Source organism: Elephantulus edwardii, unplaced genomic scaffold, assembly GCF_000299155.1.
Source record: "Elephantulus edwardii isolate Elephantulus edwardi_28Jun2011 unplaced genomic scaffold, EleEdw1.0 scaffold00075, whole genome shotgun sequence".
NCBI classification, from domain to species: Eukaryota; Metazoa; Chordata; class Mammalia; order Macroscelidea; family Macroscelididae; genus Elephantulus; species Elephantulus edwardii.
In genome coordinates this window covers 9868710-9890353 of record NW_006399825.1, presented here as the reverse complement: position 1 = coordinate 9890353, position 21644 = coordinate 9868710, and the positions used below count along the sequence as shown (strand labels likewise).

The window sequence follows — 21644 nt, the reverse complement described above, 5'->3', positions numbered from 1 at the left end:
AAAGACAGGAAAAACAGACTATTGACTCTCTAACCCAATATCTCCAGCAAATTGAAAAAGAACAGCAAGAAAACCCGACACCCTTTAAAAAACCCTATTGTTTTAAGGAGTCCTGGTAGTGTGATATATAGCATAGCAGGCTCCTTACAGGCAGGTCATCAGTTCAAATCTATCAGCTGTTCTCAGGGAAGAAAGATGGCCATTCTCCATCCATAAAGATTTATAGCCTCGGCAATGGATGGAAGGTTAGAACCAATTCGATGTGTGTGTGTGTGTGTGTGTGTGTGTGTGTGTGTGTGTGTGTGTGTGTGTTTTAATACTTATGTGTCTCTCTGGCCTTTGCTGTAGATACATTCAAGAAGCTGGTTCTCAGTTCCTTTAGAAAATTTTCAGAGGTCAGAGTGACATGACAGCAAGTAAACCACAAAGAGATCCTAGAGCAAAAGTGTCTGTGGCCATAGTGTGCACACAGAGATGTAGATGCACTATCTTCTGTTTCTGAAGATGATTTTGTCAGCAACATTTTCTCCTCTCGTGCCACGCTGTGACTTATCACTCAGTGCTAGATAGACTGGAATGGTAGACAGTGCAGTGAGGTGAAAATGCAATGTGGTGGTTCCCTAGGAAACCAGAGGTAAATTCAGTCTCTGCCACAGCACGGCTCTGTGACTACAGTATTCTTCTGACCCTAAGCCTCCTCATCTTTGAAAAAAGCAAGCGAAATCTAAAGGTCTTCAAGTTCTTTCCATTCCATAGATTTAGAAGACATATTAGGACAAGACTCCAAACTACCAAGAAGGCTAACACTTGCCTGTCACATGAGCCACTTAGAGGGGAAGTCTTGCTCCCATAATCCTCTCTGCTGCTATCTTACAGGACTATACCAAGGAGTCATGAAAGATGAAAATGAATGGCAGGCAGCCTCTTGCTTGCCCAGTAAAGTATATATGGGGACTAGGAAGGCTGTGTGCTCAGCTTTTCTTGAATGACAAGGACAAGTTTGTGTGTCATTGACATCTGGATATTCCAAACTATCATTTCCATGGGGCAGTCTTAAGTATTTGCTACATTATTTTTTTAACATAATAACTATATTGCTGTTAATGGCCCCATTGGACAAAATAGAACTGGTCCCTAGGGGTTTCTAGGCTTTAAGCAAATTGCCAGATGATGACACAATAGTTAAAGAATTCAACTTGTTGTGGTTATGTACCATCAAGTCGACTACCACTCATAGCAACCCTATGCACAATAGCTCTGAGCCCTGCCCTATACAGAGCCAATCTCACTATCTCTGACACACCTACCCTCAGTTACCCCAGTCACTGTGTCAATCCATCTTATCTGCAGTCTTCCTTTCCTGCGCTATCTCTTGACCCTTCCAAACATGATATTCATCTCCAAAGACTGGACCCTTCTGGCTACATGCCTAAAGGATGTGAGGCAGAGTCTCGAAATCCTTGTCTCCAAGGGCAGCTTATTTCACCCTCTCCAGGAAAGACCTGTTAGTTTTGTTGGCAGTCTATGGTATATTCAAGACTCTTCTCGAGCACCCCAAATAAAAGACATCAATTCTTCCTCTGTCATCCTTAGTCAGCTCTCTGTCCAGCTCTCTGATGCATAGCAAGTAATTGTGAAGGCCATGGCCTGGGTCAGGCGCACCTTAGTCTTTATACTTCTAACCATAAAGTCAGTGGTTTGAACTCATCTGCCCCTCAGGGGGGAGAACCATGATGCAGTCCATTTACATAGGCATTTACCGTCTTAGAAACTTGTGGGCAATTCTACTATAGCCTACAGACTTGCTATGAGTTGGAATTGAGCAGATGGCAGATTTCTTCCTCAGAGTGTGTGGTGGGTTCTAATGATTGACCTTACAGTTATTAACTGAGATCTTTAACCATGACATCGCCAGAATTCCTTAAGAACTGTGTTGATTATCATTTACTATTAAATGCATTAAGGAAAGAGGCCTGTTTTCGGTTTCCACCTGTCTAGCGGTGAAGCTTGCCATTTGTAAAACTCTAAGTCTCCAGTTTGAATGCTTTTAGCTAAAGGAATGAGGCCTGGCATTTGACCAACACTTCATAATTACTTTGGTACCTATTGAACAGATAGGCTCAAACATACAGTGGCATTTCTCTTAGCCTTTAGTGACATTTGAAAAATCATACAAAAAGAAGCTCATCCCTCATAACTACAATTAAATCATTTCATGAATAAAGCAGAAAAATTTGAAAATATTTCTTTCTTTTCACTCCAGAAGCCATCTTTGCACTGCCCTCCTTAAATGATCCTATCTCCAAATTTAATAAGATTCTGCCTGGAGGACTGGTTAGATATGATCCATTTTTATAGCAAATACTTTCACTGATAGATTGTCAAATCTGTTTGATCAGTTTATCTGTCAAATCAATTGTTAAAATGTGTTCCCATCACCAATATCTTCTTACTTTCCTTCCCAACCTCTTATTCACACTTCCCTCACACATCACTGCTTAATATAAAAATCCCTTCAGAAATATCTTCTCTAACACTATCTGTGTTTTGCTACTCATTGTCCCTATCAGACCATCTCCGTATCCAATAAATTCTGCCTTCCCATATTTCAAGTGTCTTGTAAACACAGCTACTTCACAATCATGGCTTCCCCCTCCTCTTTTATTATGATTTAAATAAAAATTGGTAAACAGTAGTGGTTTTTCATTCAATTATATACTTTATAACATTGATTATAATTATTATTACAATTAATCAATTATAATTTCTGATGAAGTCCTTATTGAAAATTACATTTACTTTGGTTTTTATATATTGGTTTATCTAAAAAGTTTGTATACATTGTTTTTCACACCAGATCTTTTCCATTTCCTTCACCACCACCCCTCCCTCCAACCATAAAATTCTGCGACCCCATGATTAACCACCTGCCACCTATCCTCACAAATTACATTCACTTCTACCCAGCTTATTAAGTGTCTACTTTATATTCTCTGTTTATTAGTTTATACTCCCCTTTCTCTCACTTCCCATCTCTGGTAGCCATTCAAAATTATTTCTATCTATGTGTAAACCTTTCCCTAGTTTTTATAATAGTCATCATATACAATAGGAGTTTGTATGTGTGTGTGTGTGTGTGTGTTTCTCTCTCTCTCTGTGTCTATCTCTCTCTGGCCCCCGTTCCTCCACTTCTCATGCCTGTCAAACCTCTTTGGTTCATTAGTGGCCTTTTGCCATAATTGTCCTATTGTAACACACTTTTATGTTCCTTAACATAATTTATTCTATTTTATCATTTTTTTGTCATAGTTCACAATCTGTTGATCATTTTTAGGTGGTACATAGTATTCCACTATGTGAATGTACCACGGTTTCTTTACCCGGTCATCCACAGATACGCACCTGGCTTGTTTAAAACCCTTTGCTATTACAAACAGTGCTACAATAAATATGGTGCAAATAAGTCAGTTTGTATTGCAGCCCATATTTCTTGATGATATAGTCATAGTTCCTATTAACATTCACCCATTAATGGGTAATTGATTTGTTTCCATATCATTGCTATTATAAGTAATGCTGCAATAAGCATGAATATGCATGTATTCGGGTTGCAATTCTTTTTTTCTTTTGGATATCTACCTCGTAGTGGAATTAAATGGAACACATGAATATTGACATATTAGGCATTAGTGAGATGCAGTGGACCGGATATGGCCACTTTGAATCGTATGGTATACTATGCTCAGGGAATGAAAAACAGGTGAAGAACAGTGTTGCGTTCATAGTCAAAAATTCAATTTCAAGGTGTATCCTGAAATACAATGTGAGTGATAGAACAATATCCATATTCATACAAGGAAAATCCATTAACACAACTATTATTCCAATATATGCTCCTTCATCTAGTGCCAAAGAGGAAGAAATTGAGACTTTTTACCAAATTATGCAGTCTGAAATTGACCAAATATGCAATCAAGATGCTTTAATGGTAATTGGTGACTAGAATGCAAAAGTAGAAAACAGTGAAAAAGGAACAGAAGTTGGAAAATATGGGCATGGAGATAGAAGTGATTTGTTCATTGCAAATACTTTTTTCTAGATGATACAAAAGATGACTTTATATGTGAATTATACCTGATGGGCTGCGTAGAAATCAGATTGACTACATTTGTGGAAGACATCATTGGAGAAGCTCAATATTAGCAGTCAAAAGTAGGCCAGGAGCAGACTGTGGGTCAGATAGATAGATCATCAATTACTAATATGCAAGTCCAAACTGAGGCCTTAAAAAATTAAAAGAAGTCCCCAGGAACCAAGATATGATCTTGAATCAATTCCATCAGAATTTCATGATCATCTTAAGAATAGGTTTGAGGCATTGAACACCACTGTTAGAAGACCAGATATGTTGGGAGATGATATATCAAGGATATCATCGATCAAGAAAGCAAAAGATCATTATAAAAACATAGGTAAAAGTAAAACCAATGTAGATGTCAGAAGAGACTCTAAAGATTGCACTGGAGCATCGACAAGTCAAATCTAAAGGAAAATATATTGAAGTAAAAGAACTTAACAGATTATTTCAAAGGACAGCTCTGGAGGACAAAGCAAAGTATTAAAATGGAATGTACAAAGAGCTGGAATGGAGAATAAATAGGGAAGAACTTGTTCTCTATTTGTCAAGCTGAAAGAACTGAAAAACAAATTTAAGCCTCATATCACAAAATTAAAAGATGCTGTGGACAATATATTGAATTACTCAGAAAACATCAAAAGAAGATGGAGAGAATACACAGGGTCGTTGTACCAGAAAGAATTGATTGATACTGACATATTTCAGGAAGTACCATATGAACAGGAGCCAATGGTAATGAAGGAGGAAGTAGAAGCTGCATTGAAGGCATTGACAAAAAAATCAATGAGATACTAACTGACTTGTTTCAATTAACAGAGGCAGGCTTGGATGCACTCACCAGTCTATGCCAGGAAATTTGGAGGATGGATGTCTGGCCAACGGATTGGGAGACATCCGTATTTGTTCCCGTTCCCAAGAAGGGTGCTCCAACTGAATGTGGAAATTATCTAATAATACCATTGATATCACATGCAAACAAAACACTTCTGAAGATCATTCAAAAGCAGCTAGAACATCACATAGATAGGGAGCTGCCAGAAATTCAAGTGAGATTTAGAAGAGGCCGTGGCACCAGGGATATCATTGCTGATGTCAGATTTATCCTGGCTGAAAGTAAGAAATTCCAGAAGAATGCCTTTTTGTGCTTTATTAACTATACAAAGATGTTTGATTATGTGGATCATGAGAAGTGGCTAACATTGAGAAGAATGGGAATCCCAGAGCACTTGACTGTGCTCATGAGGAAACTATACCTGGATCAGGAGGCTATTGTGGGAACGTAGCACGGGAACACTGTGTGGTTTGGAATTGGGAGGGGAGGATGTCAGGGCTGTATGAAGAGGAATGTGAAATCAGGATTTGAGAGAGACTCATCAATAACCTGTGTTATACAAATGATACAACCTTACTTGCTGAAAGTGAGGAGGACTTGTAGCACTTGTTGCAGAAGATCAAGGAATGCAGCCTTCAGTATGAATCATGTCTCAATACCAAGAAAACAAAGATTCTTACCACTGGACCAATAGGCAGTGTCATGATGAATGGAGAGAAGAAAAGACGGAAATTGTCAAAAGTTTCATCTTGCTTGGATCCAAGATTAACACCCTTGGTACTAGCAGTCAGGAAATAAGGCAAGACATTGCAATGGGAAAATCTGCAGTTACGGAACTTTCCAAATTATTGAGGAGTAATGGTGTCAGTTTCAGGACTAAGGTGCATCTGATTCAGACCATTGTCTTTCTGATTACTAGCTATGCATCTGGACAATGAATAAGGATGAGAAAAAATTAATTTGTGCCTTTGAGCTGTGGTGTTGGAGAAGAGCACTGAAGAACCATGGATGGCCAAGAGAATGAACAGATATGTCTTGGAGAGGTTACAGCCAGAGTGCTCTTTGGAGGCAAGAATGATGAGGCTTCACGTCACATACTTTGGACATATTGCTAGACGGTCCTATTCCTTGGAAAGAAACATGATGCTGAGAAGGGTGGAGGGTTGGTGAAGGAGAAGAAGACCCTCAACCAGGTGGATTGAATGACTGCTGCAACAGGCTCTTGTGAGTCAGGAAGTATGAGGATGGTGCAGGACAGGACTGGGTTCAGATCTTTTGTTCGTAGGGTTGCTATGAGTCGTACTCAACTTGATGGCACCTAACAACAACAACAACATGTGGGATTCCTGGATCAAGTGGTATTTCTTCTTTCAAGGAAGTACCAGAATATTTTCCCTACTGTTTGCATTATTTTACGTTCTTGTCAGTATTATAAGATAGTTTCTCTCTCCACCTTACTAGATTTTTTTTTCTTGTTATTCATCATCCTATTGAGTTTTGCGATGGTTGCGGATGAGATGACATCTCATTGGTGTTTTGATTTGCACAGGATAGGATGGGTTTCAGATCTGTTGTTCATAGGGTTGCAATGAATTACAATCAATTCAGTGGCACCTAACAACAGCAATAGTTAATGCTCTTGAGCGTTTTTTCTTTATGTTTTTATAGGCACCTGAGAATCATCTTTGGTGAACACACTCCTGTTTTCTTTAATCTAAATCAACCTCTGCTCGGCATAAAACGCAATTCAATCTGATGAACTTACATGCAAGATAGCATGTCAGCCTCTTTATTGAACAGATAGCTAAGAGCCATGAAAGTTAACTGTGTGTGCAAGGTCACACACATTCTTGAGTGATGAAGTGTGGACAAAAATTGAAGTGCTACTAATACCAAGGAAAAATTATGAAGTGAGATAGAAGACATGAGAGTCTCAATCTTAAAGGATGATTGGTAGTATCTAGGAAAAAGGTCAAATTTCTGTACCTTCTTTTTATGCCCAATAGAACTTTCTCCTTCATCTCTACTAAAACTTCCTAAGTACCACCTTCTCTCTATGGGTCAAGGATATCCTCTTCCTGCTGTAACTCTTACCTATTGACAATTCATTTTCCATGGATCATCCAAAATGATCTTCTAAGAAATAGAATCAGATGGTGTCTTTTCTCTGCTTTTAAAAACCACCAAGGCCTGCCAATCTCATTTTACATAAAACCTAACATAAAATCACTCTTAACTTCCCGAGACCTGCATGACCCATGAACATCAACACTGTCATTACAATCATGCACCATGCTGAAATCACACTACGCTGGTCTCTAGTCCTCACATATGTAAAACTTATTCCCAGGGCATTGCATTTGCAGTTTGAGCCTGTAAAATTATTCTCCCTGATCTTTATATGTTTGCTTCTTTCTCATCATCTGAGAATTATGACATTTCTTCAAAGACCACTGTCTACCTAGTCCAAAGGACAACCTCAGAGTGTCATGCTATCATATTACCCTGAGCTAAAGTGCTTATGATTGTCTAAAATTATCTCTCTTGTTGGCTTACTTTTTGGTGGCTTACCCCAATGTAAGGGAGCTCTGGTGCTCTAGTAGCAAGAGGCTGCACTGCAATTCCAAAGGCACATGGTTTGAATCCACCAGCTGCTCCGTGGGAAAAGGATAGTCAGTCTCCTCCCATGCAATTAACTGTCTCTGAAAATCCACCAGAGGGTCAGCTATGGGTTGGTTCAGACTTCTTGAGACACAACAGAAAGCTCTAGTAGCCTAGTGGCAAGAAGTTGTGCTGCAATCCTGAAGGCATGTGGTTCAAATCCGTAAACTGCTCCAATGGAGAAGGATGGGCAGTCTCCTCCCATGCAATCAGCTCCCTCTAAAACCCTGCTGGAGGGTCAGCTATGGGTCGGTTCTTGCTCTACAGGATACAATAAAAAAAAAAAAAACAACAACTCCAATATAAGCTTTAAAAATCAGACACCTTGTTAATCTTACTCATCTATTTCTCTCCTTTGCCTCCAAGAGTACCTGGCATGATGTCTCATGACTATTTCTTGCATGGCTGGATAAAGAATGGATGTTTTGTTATCTGTGAAGTTATAAATCAGGAAATATGAAGCATAGGGCACAGAATATAAGAGCCAGAAAAGCTTTTAGACTAAATCAAATTAAACCCTTCATTTCATAGTTTACATTCACATTTATTAAGTCAAACAAGGGCCAGTGAAGTGAGTGTTTTGCCTGTGTTACAGGATGAACCAGATCCCAGGTTGCCTCCACAATGCTGATTTTTTTTTCTATAAACAAATACATGCAGATATTCAGTCATTCCCACAAGATGCCTTGCGTAGAGACTATCATTGTGTGCCATCGACTCAATCTTAGATTCTAATGAGAAATAGTTTTGTGGGTTTGAAAATGTTCTTTACCAGAAAATATTTGTTATTGCTCTGTTGTTAGGGACAATCAACTCTACTATGACTCATAGTGACCCTGTGAACAACAGATCTGAACCTTGTGTGCACTGTGGTCGTCATTATGCTGTCCATCTCTGCAGGGTATCCCTCTATTTCACGTATCCTCGTCTCTACCCATCATAATGTCTCTCTCTAAGGACTGGTTCCCTCTGAAAATATGCCCAAAGTGAGATCAAATTTCCCCATCCTTGCATCTAAAGAGCACTCCAGTTACACTCTCTTCAAGATCGATTTGTTTGTGGTTTTGTCAGCCCATGAGATACTCGGTATTCTTTTACAACATTACATTTCAAAGGCATCTGTTCTTCTATCATTCTTATTCACTGTCCAACTCAGTTGCATTGGAAGCAATTGGGGGGTGGGGGGAACAAACCAAACAAACAAACAGAAAACAAAACTTCTCTTGGACTAAAACAGCATCCTGATCTTTAAATTGATGTCCTTGCTCTTTAGCATTTTGGAGCAGTCCTTGAGAGCAAATTTTCCCAGTGTAACACTTCTCTTGGTTTCTTGACTGCTACTATGCATGGGTGTTTACCAGATTCAAATAAAATGAAATTGTTAAGAGCGTCAAGCTTTTCTCCATCTATCATGATTTTGTCTATTGTCCCAGTGGTGAGGATTTTTGTTTTCCTAATGTTCAAATGTACTAAAGTTATACAGGTTTCCAGGACTTTCATTCGTAGGGTCACTGTTAGTTTCCTAAGACTCAATGGCACTTAACAACAACAACACACCAACTGCAGGAGGGAGGGAGAGGGAGAGACAAAAAGAGAGAGAGCAGTTGGCCTAGCAGACAGAAAGCCATGCTCCCAAGCCAAAGGTGGGTGACTCTACTCCGTGGCCCTCAGGTCTGCCTTTAACTGTTTTTGGTGAAACTTTCTTCTAGGTCGTGTAACCCTGGTATGACCACTTGCTGTACAGAGGTAACTTGTGGTTGCCGTGAAGCCAAACATTGTGACACTGATGAGTTAAATGCAAGAGTAGTTACCCATGGTGGACAGTGTTTGGTGGAGCTCCCCGATTAAAACAAGCTTGGAAGCAGGAGTGGCATCCACTTCCATTAATAGCTTTCCTCTGGAAATCCTATGAACCTGGAGAAAGGATGAAAGTTATACAGGAGGTGTCCAGGACTTTCATTCATAGGGTCGCTATGAGTTGCCTATGACTCGAAGGCACTTAACAACAACAACAATGTTCAGATGTAATCCATATTTAAGGCTGTAGTCTATAATCTTCTATAGTAAGGGCTTCAATTTTTCTTCACTTTGTATAAGGTTCTATGCATGTATTTGCAGGACTCATCACTGACCATGTATAAGGTTCTATAATGCAGGTTGTTGATAAATCTTCTTCCAATCCTGATGCCACACTCTCCTTCATATAGTTCATCTTCTTGAAATATTTGCTTAGTGAATTGATTAAATACGTATGGAGAAAGTATACAATCAGTTGCTTCTTAGTCTATATGCACTTGTTACATGATAACAAGGAATTGTCCAGTAATCCGATTCTTTTCAATGTTAGCCATATAATTTATTATGAGTCACACAGTCAAATGCCTTTGTATAAACAATAAAGCACAAGTAAATATCTTTCTTGTCTTCTCTGCTTTTAGCCAAGTTCCATCTGACATCAGCAATTCTAACTCTCATGCCATGGCCTCTTCAAAATTCAGCTTGAATTTTTGTCAGTTTACCAGAGATGTGCTATTGCAGCCATTTTAAACTAATCTTCAACAAGATTTGTTGAATGTGATTTTGCTAATCACCAAATGTAAGGAAGAATTATGCCAGAAGAAGTAATGCCTTTGAACTGTGGTGTTGAAGAACAATATAGAATATCCCATGGACTGCCAAAAGAACAAATAGATCGATCTTAGAAAGGGTACCACTACAGTGTTCCTTGAATGCAAAGATAACAAAACTTCATCTCACGTACTTTGGGCATGTTGCTAGGAAAGGCTATCCTTAGAGAAGGACATTATGCTTGGAAAGATGGGGGGGTCATCAGAAGAGAGGAAGACCCTCAGTAAGATGGATTGATTAACATGCAGCAATGGTGCAAGTAGGTGTAAGATTATGAGGATGACATAGGATAGGATATGCTTCAGATCTCTCCTATCATATCACACGATCTTTGTGAGTTGTACTAAACAGTATCTAACAACAACCACCACCAAAAGGACTTACTTTGGTGATTGATTATTCTCTTAGCTATGGAGTATGTTTATAATAGGACAGATAAGCTTAAATTAGGTTGATTATTTGAATCTCCTCACAATCTGTAGTTACTAAATCTTTGATCAGTTTATGGCCAAGACAGGCATCCTGGGGTCCTGCTGATATATCCAGGTGTTTCATGATCATGTTGTTGCTGATAAGTGCTTTTGAGTAGGAACTAACTCATAGTTGACCCTCCAGTGGTTTTTCAGAGGCTGTAAGTCATGTGGGAGGAGATTGATTGCCCATCCTTCTCATACAGAGCAATTAGTAGATTTGAACCATGTACCTTCGGAGTTGCTGCACAGTTCCTTACTAATGGTATGTTTGTTGTTGTTGAGTACTGTAGAGTCAGAACTGACCTATAATAGACCATGGATTTTCAGGGGCAGTTAATTGCATGAGAGGAGATAGCCCATCCCTCTCCTGCAGAATAGCTAGTGGCCTCGAACCACGTGCCTTCAGATTTGACACTAGGTTATATTTCTTTGCGTGTGATAGATGCCAACATAGATAAATACACATAGCAAATACTCATCAAATGCTGATGATGACTCCTAAAATCAGAAAGTATAGGTTTTATTTAGTTAACCATATATTTTTTTGCTTTTAACTGACTTTTTAAAAAATTCTTGCAATTCTTTTTTTTTTTTTAATTTTACACTGGCTTACCTACAAAGTTTGTATACATTGCCCCTCACACCAGATCCCCTCCACCTCCCCAACCAAACCCCTTCCTCCTATAAAACCGTGTGGCCTATGATTACACCCCTGCCCATCCTCACCCTACTGCCCCTCCCCGATCCTTATATATGTTTTACTAGTTATCTATTTCTCCAGTACTGGCCTTATACAGTATTTGTCCTTATGGGACTGAGTTAGTTCACTTAGCATAATATTCTCCAGTAACTCCTAAATTAGCTAGTGATTTATAAAATCATTGTTCCTGCGTGCTGCATAGTATTCCATCATGCGACTGTCCTTTAGAGAATAGCGAGGCTCCCTGATGACACTTGACTGCTGTCTGACAGACTGGTTGTTCAAATTCACCCAGCGGCTCCCCAGGATAGCTGAACCCTATGAGAAGGTTGTAACCTGCCATACGAGGGGGGAAGGGAGTGTCAGTGTGAGTCAACAACCCTCAATAACAACAGAGGACAGGTACTTTATCTCTGTAATCATATTGAGCACATATCTAATTGGGTGTTTTCTCAGATACCCAAAAGTATTAACTACTGCCAACTATAAATTTTTAAGACATCTGTATTATTATCAATAGATGTAGCATTTTGGACGATAAAAATAGGAAATACATATCACATGGATTTTTAATTTTTCTAAAGGAGAATAGCATTTGCAACTTCTTTTTGAAGGCTGCTAAGGAAAACTTTGAAGAAAAAGTCATTCACCTGAGAATGGATTGCAGTTCAGAAGCACTGATATGTAGGCTAATTCTTCTAATATCTATATTATCTCCTTTCTCTGGTATAAGATGGCTTGCTAGCACTCAGCCTGCTGGGACTCTCTATGGGCCCCACTAAAAATCTTTTGGAGAAAACATTAAGAAAACCGACACACTGCAGGAGGTGCAAAACAGAACAGAAAAATAATTTTATTCTCCTTAGCTCAAGCCTTCTAACCACAAACCTCTACAAAGGTCCCAAGTGATAGGAAGATAAGATCTCTTGAGTTTGCAATTATTGATGGTGCTTATTAAACATATTTTTGGTAATCAAACAAATGATAGGTTTAAGCTCAACTCAGTATGTGACTGTGATACAAAAGCAAAGTTCTAAAAATGCCAATGTGTACAGTAGGTGTTACATTTGATCTTTTATGAAGTAATTCTAATTCAGGTTTTTCTTTTTTTAAGGTGTTTTCTAACACATTTGTATTAAAAATGGGCTTTTACTTTTCAAAAACTTTAACTTCTGAGATCCCAATTAGCAGAGTTTTGTGTATAAATCTTTCCTATTAAGGAGTGATTGGGGTTTAGGAGGGAAGATACAGAAAAACCAGCAAATCATTGCTGTCAAATCAGGACTCATCACTGACCTTGTCATTGGCTGTAGTTCTCACAGGCGATCACATAGCATTCTTCTGTGAATCAGCTGGTAGATTTGAACTGCCTACCTTTGAGTTGGTAGCACAACTCCTTAACCACTAGGTGGCTACAGATGCAATCTAAACCTTAACAATTATAGCAGAGCCAAAACACATAAAAGAAGTGATTATGTGTGTATGTGCGTGTGCATGTACACACACTCTAAATGTGTGGGTGATTTTTGCTGTTTAAGAAACTCTTTTAAGAGTACAAAACAACTCTTGATCCTCTAAGTGTATATAAGGAAAATGAAAGATTTCTTTTCTTCCAGTTAAATCTAATTTTCTTCAGGAAAAAGTGGAGGGGGAGAATCCAAAGGTGTGATAAAACGCTGTAACAGTATTTACAGAGTAATAATTACTTTGTAAGCAAGTCACTTTGTTAGTTATTCCAATTACAATGTATTTCAAATTTTACTACTAGAGAAATCAGGCGACATCAAGGGAGCCTTATTCTCTTTCTTACATAAGGAGGGAGTTGTTGTTGTTGTTGTTGTTAAGTGCTGTTGAGTCGTAGGTAACTCACAGTGACACTATGAATGAAAGACCTGAACAATTGTATAACTTTTGTCTTTTCTCCAGGTTCATGGGGTTTCCAAAGGCAAGCTATTTCAGAAGTGGATGCCACTCCTGCTTCCAAATTTGTTTGAATCAGGGAGCTCCATCAAACACTGTAACCATTATTACATTTGACACATCAGTGTCACAGTGTTTAGCATCACAGCAACCATGAGTTACCTCTGTACAGCAAGTAGACAGACCAGGACTATGAGACCTAGAAGAATGCTTGAACAAAAGAAATTAAAAACAGGTCCAAGGGCCGCAAGCCTGAGGGCCCTACTGAATTTAAGAACCTGAGCATGGTTCAAACTCCATGAGCTCCTTCACTTCATTCCAAATTCCTCCATAATCATGCGTTCTCATTGGCTCTCACCACCCAAAAGCACCCATCTGGGAGCATTCCTCTTTGGTCTCCTCTCATTCTGATGCCACATGTTTCTTCATAGAGTCTTACTTCTTTAATGATTTGTCTGCCATATATACTGAGTACACATGAGGGAAGGATACATATATAAACAAAAAATGAACAAAGAATTTAAGCCTTTCTATAACTATCTTCATTTCTTTAAGTTTTAAAACTTTCCATAGGCAGGTCCTGCTTCCAAATCTGAATCAATCTGGGAGCTCCAACAAAATAAGGAGGGAGAGAGAATTATATCTACATCTAGAGAAGTCCATGTGTAGTTCATTAGGTGAACAAAGAAGGGGACAGAGCACTTGCTGGGTAACCTCATTTACAACATGGTTCTAACTACCATTGTTCCACAAGGTAACCCTCATCCTTATCCCCAGCTCACATCACCCCTTGGCTCCAGGTCTCTATTTCCAGTATCCTTTCAACACTTGAATCTAGATAGTCTTAACATAACACATCAAGTTGACAATTTGAAGCTAAAGTCAGTGTTCCCTCTTCAAACCCAAGCCCTGTTATTGAAGGACATAACTAGCCTGTGACTCAGACTCTTAGTCTTTGTCATTCTTCCCTTTTCTGACACACTTCTCAATCAGTTAACAAGTCCAGCAGACTCTTATCTCATGTTTGTTCTCCTCTCTTCTCTCTTTTGCCATTACCGGTCTACATTGTTGCAATTTCTTCTCTCACCTGTGAAAACAGATTCTTAAATTACCTTCTCAACACTGTCTCTCCAATTCCAGGCTATCTCCATGTTGTTGTTGTTGTTGTTGTTGTTGTTGTTGTTGTTGTTGTTGTTGTTATGTGCCATTGAGTCACTTGGGACTCACAGTGACCCTATGTACAAGAGCCCTAAACACCACTCTATCCTGTGCCAACCTCGCTGTCTCAAACACACTCATTCCCACCACCCCAATCACAGAATTGATCTATCTCATCGAGGGTCTTCCTCTCCTGCACTGCCCCTTCACTCAGCCAAACATACTGTCCCTCTCCAAGGACTAGTCCCTCCTTGCAACATGCCCAAAGTATGTCAGATGAAGCTTCAGAATCCTTGACTCCAAGGAACATTCTGGCTTCACCCTGTTCAGGACAAACCTGTTTGTTCTCCTAGCAGTCCATGGCATATTCAACACTCTTCTCCATATTACTCTCATAATTGTGTTTCTAAAAACACATCTCACTCTCTAGCTTCAAAGTCTCCCATTAGACTACTATTGCTCATAGGATAAAAGCCAAATTACTTGACATATTATTACAAATCCTTTCCAAATCTTTCAGGCCATATGTCAAAGTCACTTTATAGCTTTTTGGCTATTCTTTCACATTGTTACCTCTGTACCCAGAGAATAGAATATCCCTCTACTACCTCATCTACCTTGTGACTCTCATTCATGCTTAAAGAACCTTTTCAAATGCCACCTCCTCTTGCTCCTCTGAGACTCCAAGACAGAGCAACCTATTTCTGTGCTCTCAATAATATTTTTGCTTAAACAGTACATTTACAATTTAAATTTGTTTGGATCCTTGTAATTTCCCTGTCTATTTCATTTCTTTGACCATAGATCCCCACAAAGATAAGGACCACATCAATAGTTGCCTAGGTCCTGGAACAAAGTAGAAGATCAATAATATTAATTAAATGAAAATTAAGGAGACTGAGCATGATTGGGAAATATTCTTGTAATGAACCTAGGAGAGGAGTGAGAAAATAGAACAAGTCCTATGTATTTATCTATCAGATAAACCTGGTATCTCTCCAAAGGCAGACTCAAACGGAATGATATCTAGCCAATCCTATAAAACCCAATAGGGTCTAGTCATGATTTAAACATCTGGTACTTACTAAAAATAAAATCACAAAATCAGCAAATTGTAAGTAATGAGTGTTACGTGTTGGGTACTATGTTAACTGCTTTACATGTAATGTGATCCACTTAAAAGTTTTTAAGGTCAGAGTTTCTATTAACCCTATTTGTAGATGAGAAAATGGAAGGTGGAGTGACTTTCTCCTGTGTCATAAAGTCATTATATAATGAAGCCATAAATGAACCTAGGCAAGATGTGACAAGAAGCTCCCATAGGTTGGACCAAGTTTCTCATTCTACAAAAACTAAAGCACAAAAGCTGAAGATATAGGAAAAAATAAAGAAGGAATATAATTAAATATATGATTATCATAATAAATATGAGCAAACGAACTTTGTGTATCAAAAGGAAAAAGATTGGGAGACTTGGATTTTTTAAAAAAATTTTTAAAAACCCTAGCATGAGGGTCAGCATCATGACAGATGGAGAGAAGACTGAAATTGTCAACAATTTCATCATGCTTGGATCCACAATCACCACCTTGGTACTAGCACTGAAGTTATCTGGACATATATAGCCCTGGGAAAGTCTGCTGTCAGCGACCTCGCTAATGTTCTGAAGAGCAATGATGTCAGTTTAAACACGAACATGCACTTGATTCAAGCCATAGACTTTCCAGTCACCTACTATGCATCTGAGAATTGGACAATGAATAGAATGACAGGAGAAGAATCAATGCTTTTAAGTTGTGGTGTTGGAGAAGAGAGCTGAATATCCCATGGACATCCAAAAGAACAAGCAGATATATCTTAAAGAAAAGAAAACTAGAAGGCTACTTGCAGGCAAAGATGGCAATGCTTCATCTCATATACTTTGGGCATATTGCTAAGAGAGGGTATCCCTTGGAAAGGAACATTATGCTTGGAAAGGTGAAGGGTCAGCAAAAGAGAGGAAGACCCTCAACTAGATGGACTGACACAGTGACTGCAGCAATAGGCTCAAGTGTGTCAGGGATGATGAGGATGGCTGGCACAGGACAGGACAGGGTTTAGATCTGTTGTTCGTAGGGTCGCTGTGAATCATAGTCAACCCAATGACACTTAACTAGCATGAAGACTGGCAGGGAGCATTTGTGCAGAGTCTTAGAGAGGCTGTAAGGGCTCAAATATCAACTCAGCAACACAATTTCATTTCCTAACTTTTGGGGAGAAATAGGTACAGCCAACACCAAAGAGCTATTTTCCCTAAATGAGGGAATTTGAGGATCAAGAATACCTGGGTTACTAAGGAAGATGAAAAGTGGATAGGAGAAGGACCCTCCCAGCTTCCTTACGTAGCACGTGAAACATACACTGTCTCATGCCAGTCCTTCTCACCCTAGTACCTTCTCCACACTGCTGCCAGAGTCATTTCTAAAACCAGAATTCACCCAGTAGCCCTCACAGACCCTATACTACTGTATGTAACATCTGGAAAGAGTCTTCTCATTGCAGTTTTTTATTTTGTTTTCTGCCTTCAAGTCAAAACTGACCCATAGCTGACACTGCAGCTTTTCACACACAGTTAATCACACAGGAGATGGCCCAACCTTCACCTGTGGAGCAGCCGGTGAATTTGAACCATGTGCCTTTGGAATTGCAGTCATAGATTCTTACCACTAAGCCACCAGAGCTCCATCCTCCCTCCAGCCCAGATCCTTTTACAATTAGGAGCCTCTCGTTCTACAATCATTTGCAAAAACAAGACTTTGTTACATTTCACATTGAAATCAGTACAAAACTGGAAACTACAATGATTTCTAACCTTCTTGCTCATTGCCCAAATAGTAAGACTAATGAGACTTTCTTTCCTTTGATATTTATATTTTCTCTCTGCTACTTCCCTATGCTGTGTAAAGAATGTGATGCTGGTGTCAGATACTTTGAGGCTTAATCTTAATTCTGCACTAGTTAAGAGGTGTCTTCATCAGAGATTCTTTAAACATTCACTGAAAGTAATGAGGTGATGGTATCCATCTCGCTTTCTCTTAGTGGAATGAGCAACTAATCAGGAGGTAAACTATCCAGTTGGAAAGATTAAAAATATGGAAAAGAAAGGAATTTGCAAGTTCCTTACTTCAATCTGTCTCTTGTATTTTTTAGTTTTTTGAAATGGTAGTTGCTGGTTAAATCAATTTTGCAAGTGTTTTGAATATAATAGTCATCATTCCACATTTATTATCACCTTGTAGCGTCTCCTGCCTGTCAAGAAAAATGGCATGCCACATGGCATCTTCTGTGTGATGACAGTGAACACAGCTTTCATTTATTTAAAGCCTAAGATCAATCGTATTCTAGAATTACGATGCATTCATCTGCTGGGTCTATCATCTCACAGAATTTATGCCAATACTAATTGAAATCTCCTGGGATGAAGCTTTCCTTTTCACCATAGCTGCATACACAGGTTTCATATAATGGAATGCTTCTCAGCAATAAAAGTAAACCCTTCAATTACTTTTCTCACTGTCCTTAGAAGAAAACAAATATTTTAACATGGCCCATACAGTCTGAATGGTATGGCCCCTGTTTACTTTCCAGCCTCCTCTTGCCTTCCTCCTATCCTGCACCTGTCTGTGGTCAGGAACATATGCCTTCTGCCGAGTCCTGGACCTCACCCAGGTCCTGGACCTCACATCATTCGCTTCTGACATAGATCCTTTGTACTTACTCTTCCCGTGGAATGAACAGTCTCACACAATCTTCCCCAGTCTCACACCATTCTTCCCATTTTCTGCTACTTGTTCACCAAATCTCAACTCGAGTGTCACTTCCAAGGAAAGCTTTGGGTGAACTCCCTCCTCACGCACACACACCCAGTCTATTCCAGTTCTTTGTTACATTCTCCTACAGAACTGAGTCTGCCTGTAATTCTCATTAACTCATAGTATTATTCAATATCTCTCTATCTTTCACTTCGCTTCATGGGAGCAGGAGCTGACCTGGTTTTGCTCATCATTGAAAGAACAAAAGCTAAGACAGCATACATGAAAGGTTACATGACTGAATGATTGAGCGAATAGATGAATATCAATTCAAAGACACTATTCACGTGCCATTCATACAGCTCAGAGACTTCTTTGGGCCATATAAAAGGCATAAACAATTAAGTCAGTCAAATAGCCTAGAGTTGCTGTTGTGACTTATTACACAAACTAAAATAAAACCCCTACTACCCTCAAGTCAATCTGAACTCATGGTATCCCTCCATGGGGCTTCCGCTCCACCTCTTTACAGAAAGACACGATCCATCCTTCTGCAAATCAGCAAGTGGATTCATACTGCTGGGCTATACATAATGTACTATGCTAGCTACCAGGACTCCTTAGACCCCCAATTCCTCATTCCTTTATCCTCTTATGAGTGGCCTAGTCACCTTGACTCATCATAAAATCAATCTTTGAACAAAGGAGTTGCGCTACCAACCCAAAGGCAGGCAATTTGAATCCACTAGCTTTTCTGCAGGAAAAAGATGGGCAAAGTCCACCCATGCAGTGTACTGCCTCTGAAAACCCACAGGAGGGTCAGCTGTAAGTTGGTTCTGACTCGATGGTCGATGGTGCATAACAGCCTAACAACACAGAATTGGAGAGTGTTTTTCTATCATCCACTTCTTGATCTTTTAGGGTTAAGGGCTGCTAATACCTCATGCCAATGAAAATCCTGTGAATGCCTGGACATTACAGACAACAAAACATCCAGATGAAATCTACCTCCTTCTTTCCAAGGGCCTCCCATTTTCTTTTCTCCCATAGAAAAAAAATAATTCCCAGCCCAAGTGCCAGAATTGTTTCATTTAATCCCGTTGACAGAGGTAATTTTGCCTTTTATCTTCCGAGAGAAAAGTAAGCCACTCTTCTGCTTTATCCACTGACAGGTAACACCAAAGAAGTAGCTTAGAAGTTGAAGGGTCTGATGAAACACCTTTTTTCCCTCTTAAAATGCAGTATCAGAGAGAGTAATGCAAGCTCAATGCCGTCGGCAGTGATATGAACGGCACAGTGCCCGAAACCATGTGCTTGGGCTCCTCTTCAGTTGTTCCTAGTTTAAAAGAGTAAACCTTTCTTTTGATACTGGCAGCCCTGGTGGAGCATTAGTTAAAACATTTCAATGCTAACTGAAAGATTAGTAGTTCAAACCCACGTGTCCCTCTTTTTGGAGAACAATACAGCAGTCTGATTTCACAAAGATTCAATTCACTGCCTTCAGGTCAATTCCAATTCATATTGAGCCTCCCTTCAGTGTCCAAGGCACCCTTGGAAACCTGTAGGGCAGTCCTACTCTCCTGTAGTGCCACTAGGAGTTGGCATCAATTAATTGGATGACAGTGGGTTTTATTTTGTGCTTAACTTTCCTGCCTTTTATCTTTTTCCAATCTTCACACCCAGTGTAACTTAGTAAGAAATATTCAGGAGGCACTTACCTGTTAGAACTTCAATTAGGAAGCAGAAGATGAAGGCATACCAGCTCTCTGACTTCATGTTTGCTAGCCACAGGTTTAATCCCCACCTTCTGCTTTCACACTGATGGTGAATTTGTGCTCTCGACTGTTTTCTGTTTGCTGGAGAGGAAGTGGTTTCTGTGGAGGTTTATCTTGTGTCACACCACCAGGTCAAGAAGGCGTCTCTTAATTGATACCAACAACTCTATGGGGGCATCGCTACTTGTGCAAGGAGCCTTGGTGGTGTAGCCATTAAGCGCGTGGCTGCTAGCCGAAAGGTTCACACCCATCAACCACTCCATGGGGGAAAGATGTGGCTGTGTGCTTCCAGAATGACTGCAGACTTGGAAACCTTATGGGGCAGTTTATTATGGTGGCTTAGTGGTAAGGAATTGCACTGCCAACACAAAGGTATAAGGTTTGAATCCACAACTGCTCTGCAGCAGAAAGATGGGTAGTCTCTTCTTGGGTAATTAACTGCCTCTGAAAACCCACTGGAGGGTCAGCTATGGGTCAGTTCTGACTTCACAGTACACAACAATAAAGATCAGTAGACAACAACAATAATAGAGGTCTTTGGGGAGCTCTGGTGGCCTAGTGGGTAAAGACTTGTGCTGTCAACTCAAAGTCATATGGTTCAAATCCACCAGTTGCTCCTTAAGAGTAAGATAGACAATCTCCTCCCATGTGACCTACAGCTTCTAACAACCCCCTAAAGGGTCAACTATGAGTTATTTTGACTCCACAGCAGTAAATTGAGTTTATAGGACCTAGGAGTCAGATCAATTCAATGGCAGAGAGTTTATAACTTAGAGGCTGAAAACCATGGTTTGTTGCTGATTTGGAAGACAAAAGGAAAACTTTGCCTTTATTCTAGTTCCAACAAAAGAAGTTAAAAGATAATAACTTATCTTTTCATAAGCACCAAGTTTCTTAAAATCAATATTTATTGGGAGTAACAGAATCTAAAAATAACCACAGCATACATGCAGTTGGACACATTTCTTTTTATGCTATTTGCTGCAGAGATAAAAACATTTTAGAATAAGATGATAAAATCATTGTACAAACTGAAGAAATCTGAAAGAGGAGCAGCATAGTAAGAAGATTCTGAGAAATAGCATTTACATGACATTTATTGTAGATTATAGTTTTCCAAATGATAGGGTCAATTTTAAACTAACAAACTCTACTCTCCATATCACAATGGGACCTGTAAAGTAAAAGAGTTTCACACATAGAGGCTCAGTTGAAATCAAGATAATAAACAAAGCAAGAGCAATATTAGTAATAAGCATAATATTATAAGTATATACTCTTAAGTGAAATAATGTACCTCAATGAAAAGCATATAAAAATGAGATAATAAGAGCAATATTAGTAATAATCATAGTATTATAATAATATACATTTAAATCAAAACATCTATGAGATATCATCTCACCCCAGTCAGAATAGCAAAATTTAACAGAACAGCAAGCAACAAATGCTGGCGAGGCTGTGGAGAAACTGAAACTCCTATTCTGTGTTGGTGGGAGTGTAAAATGGTGCAACCACTGTGGAAGATGGTATGGCGCTTTCTCAAAAAGTTGCAATTAAAGATACCA

General features: G+C 39.3%; 1 protein-coding gene across 1 annotated transcript in view; it reads right to left on the bottom strand.

Moving 5' to 3' along the window:
• ICOS (inducible T-cell co-stimulator) overlaps positions 1–20077 on the bottom strand; it is a 35793-nt gene extending 15716 nt beyond the window's left edge. The window contains exon 1 of the mRNA XM_006889154.1: positions 20020–20077. Within this exon, the coding sequence (XP_006889216.1) occupies positions 20020–20077 (58 nt within the window). The remainder of the gene's footprint in view (positions 1–20019) is intronic.
• Positions 20078–21644: the final 1567 nt, after the last annotated feature.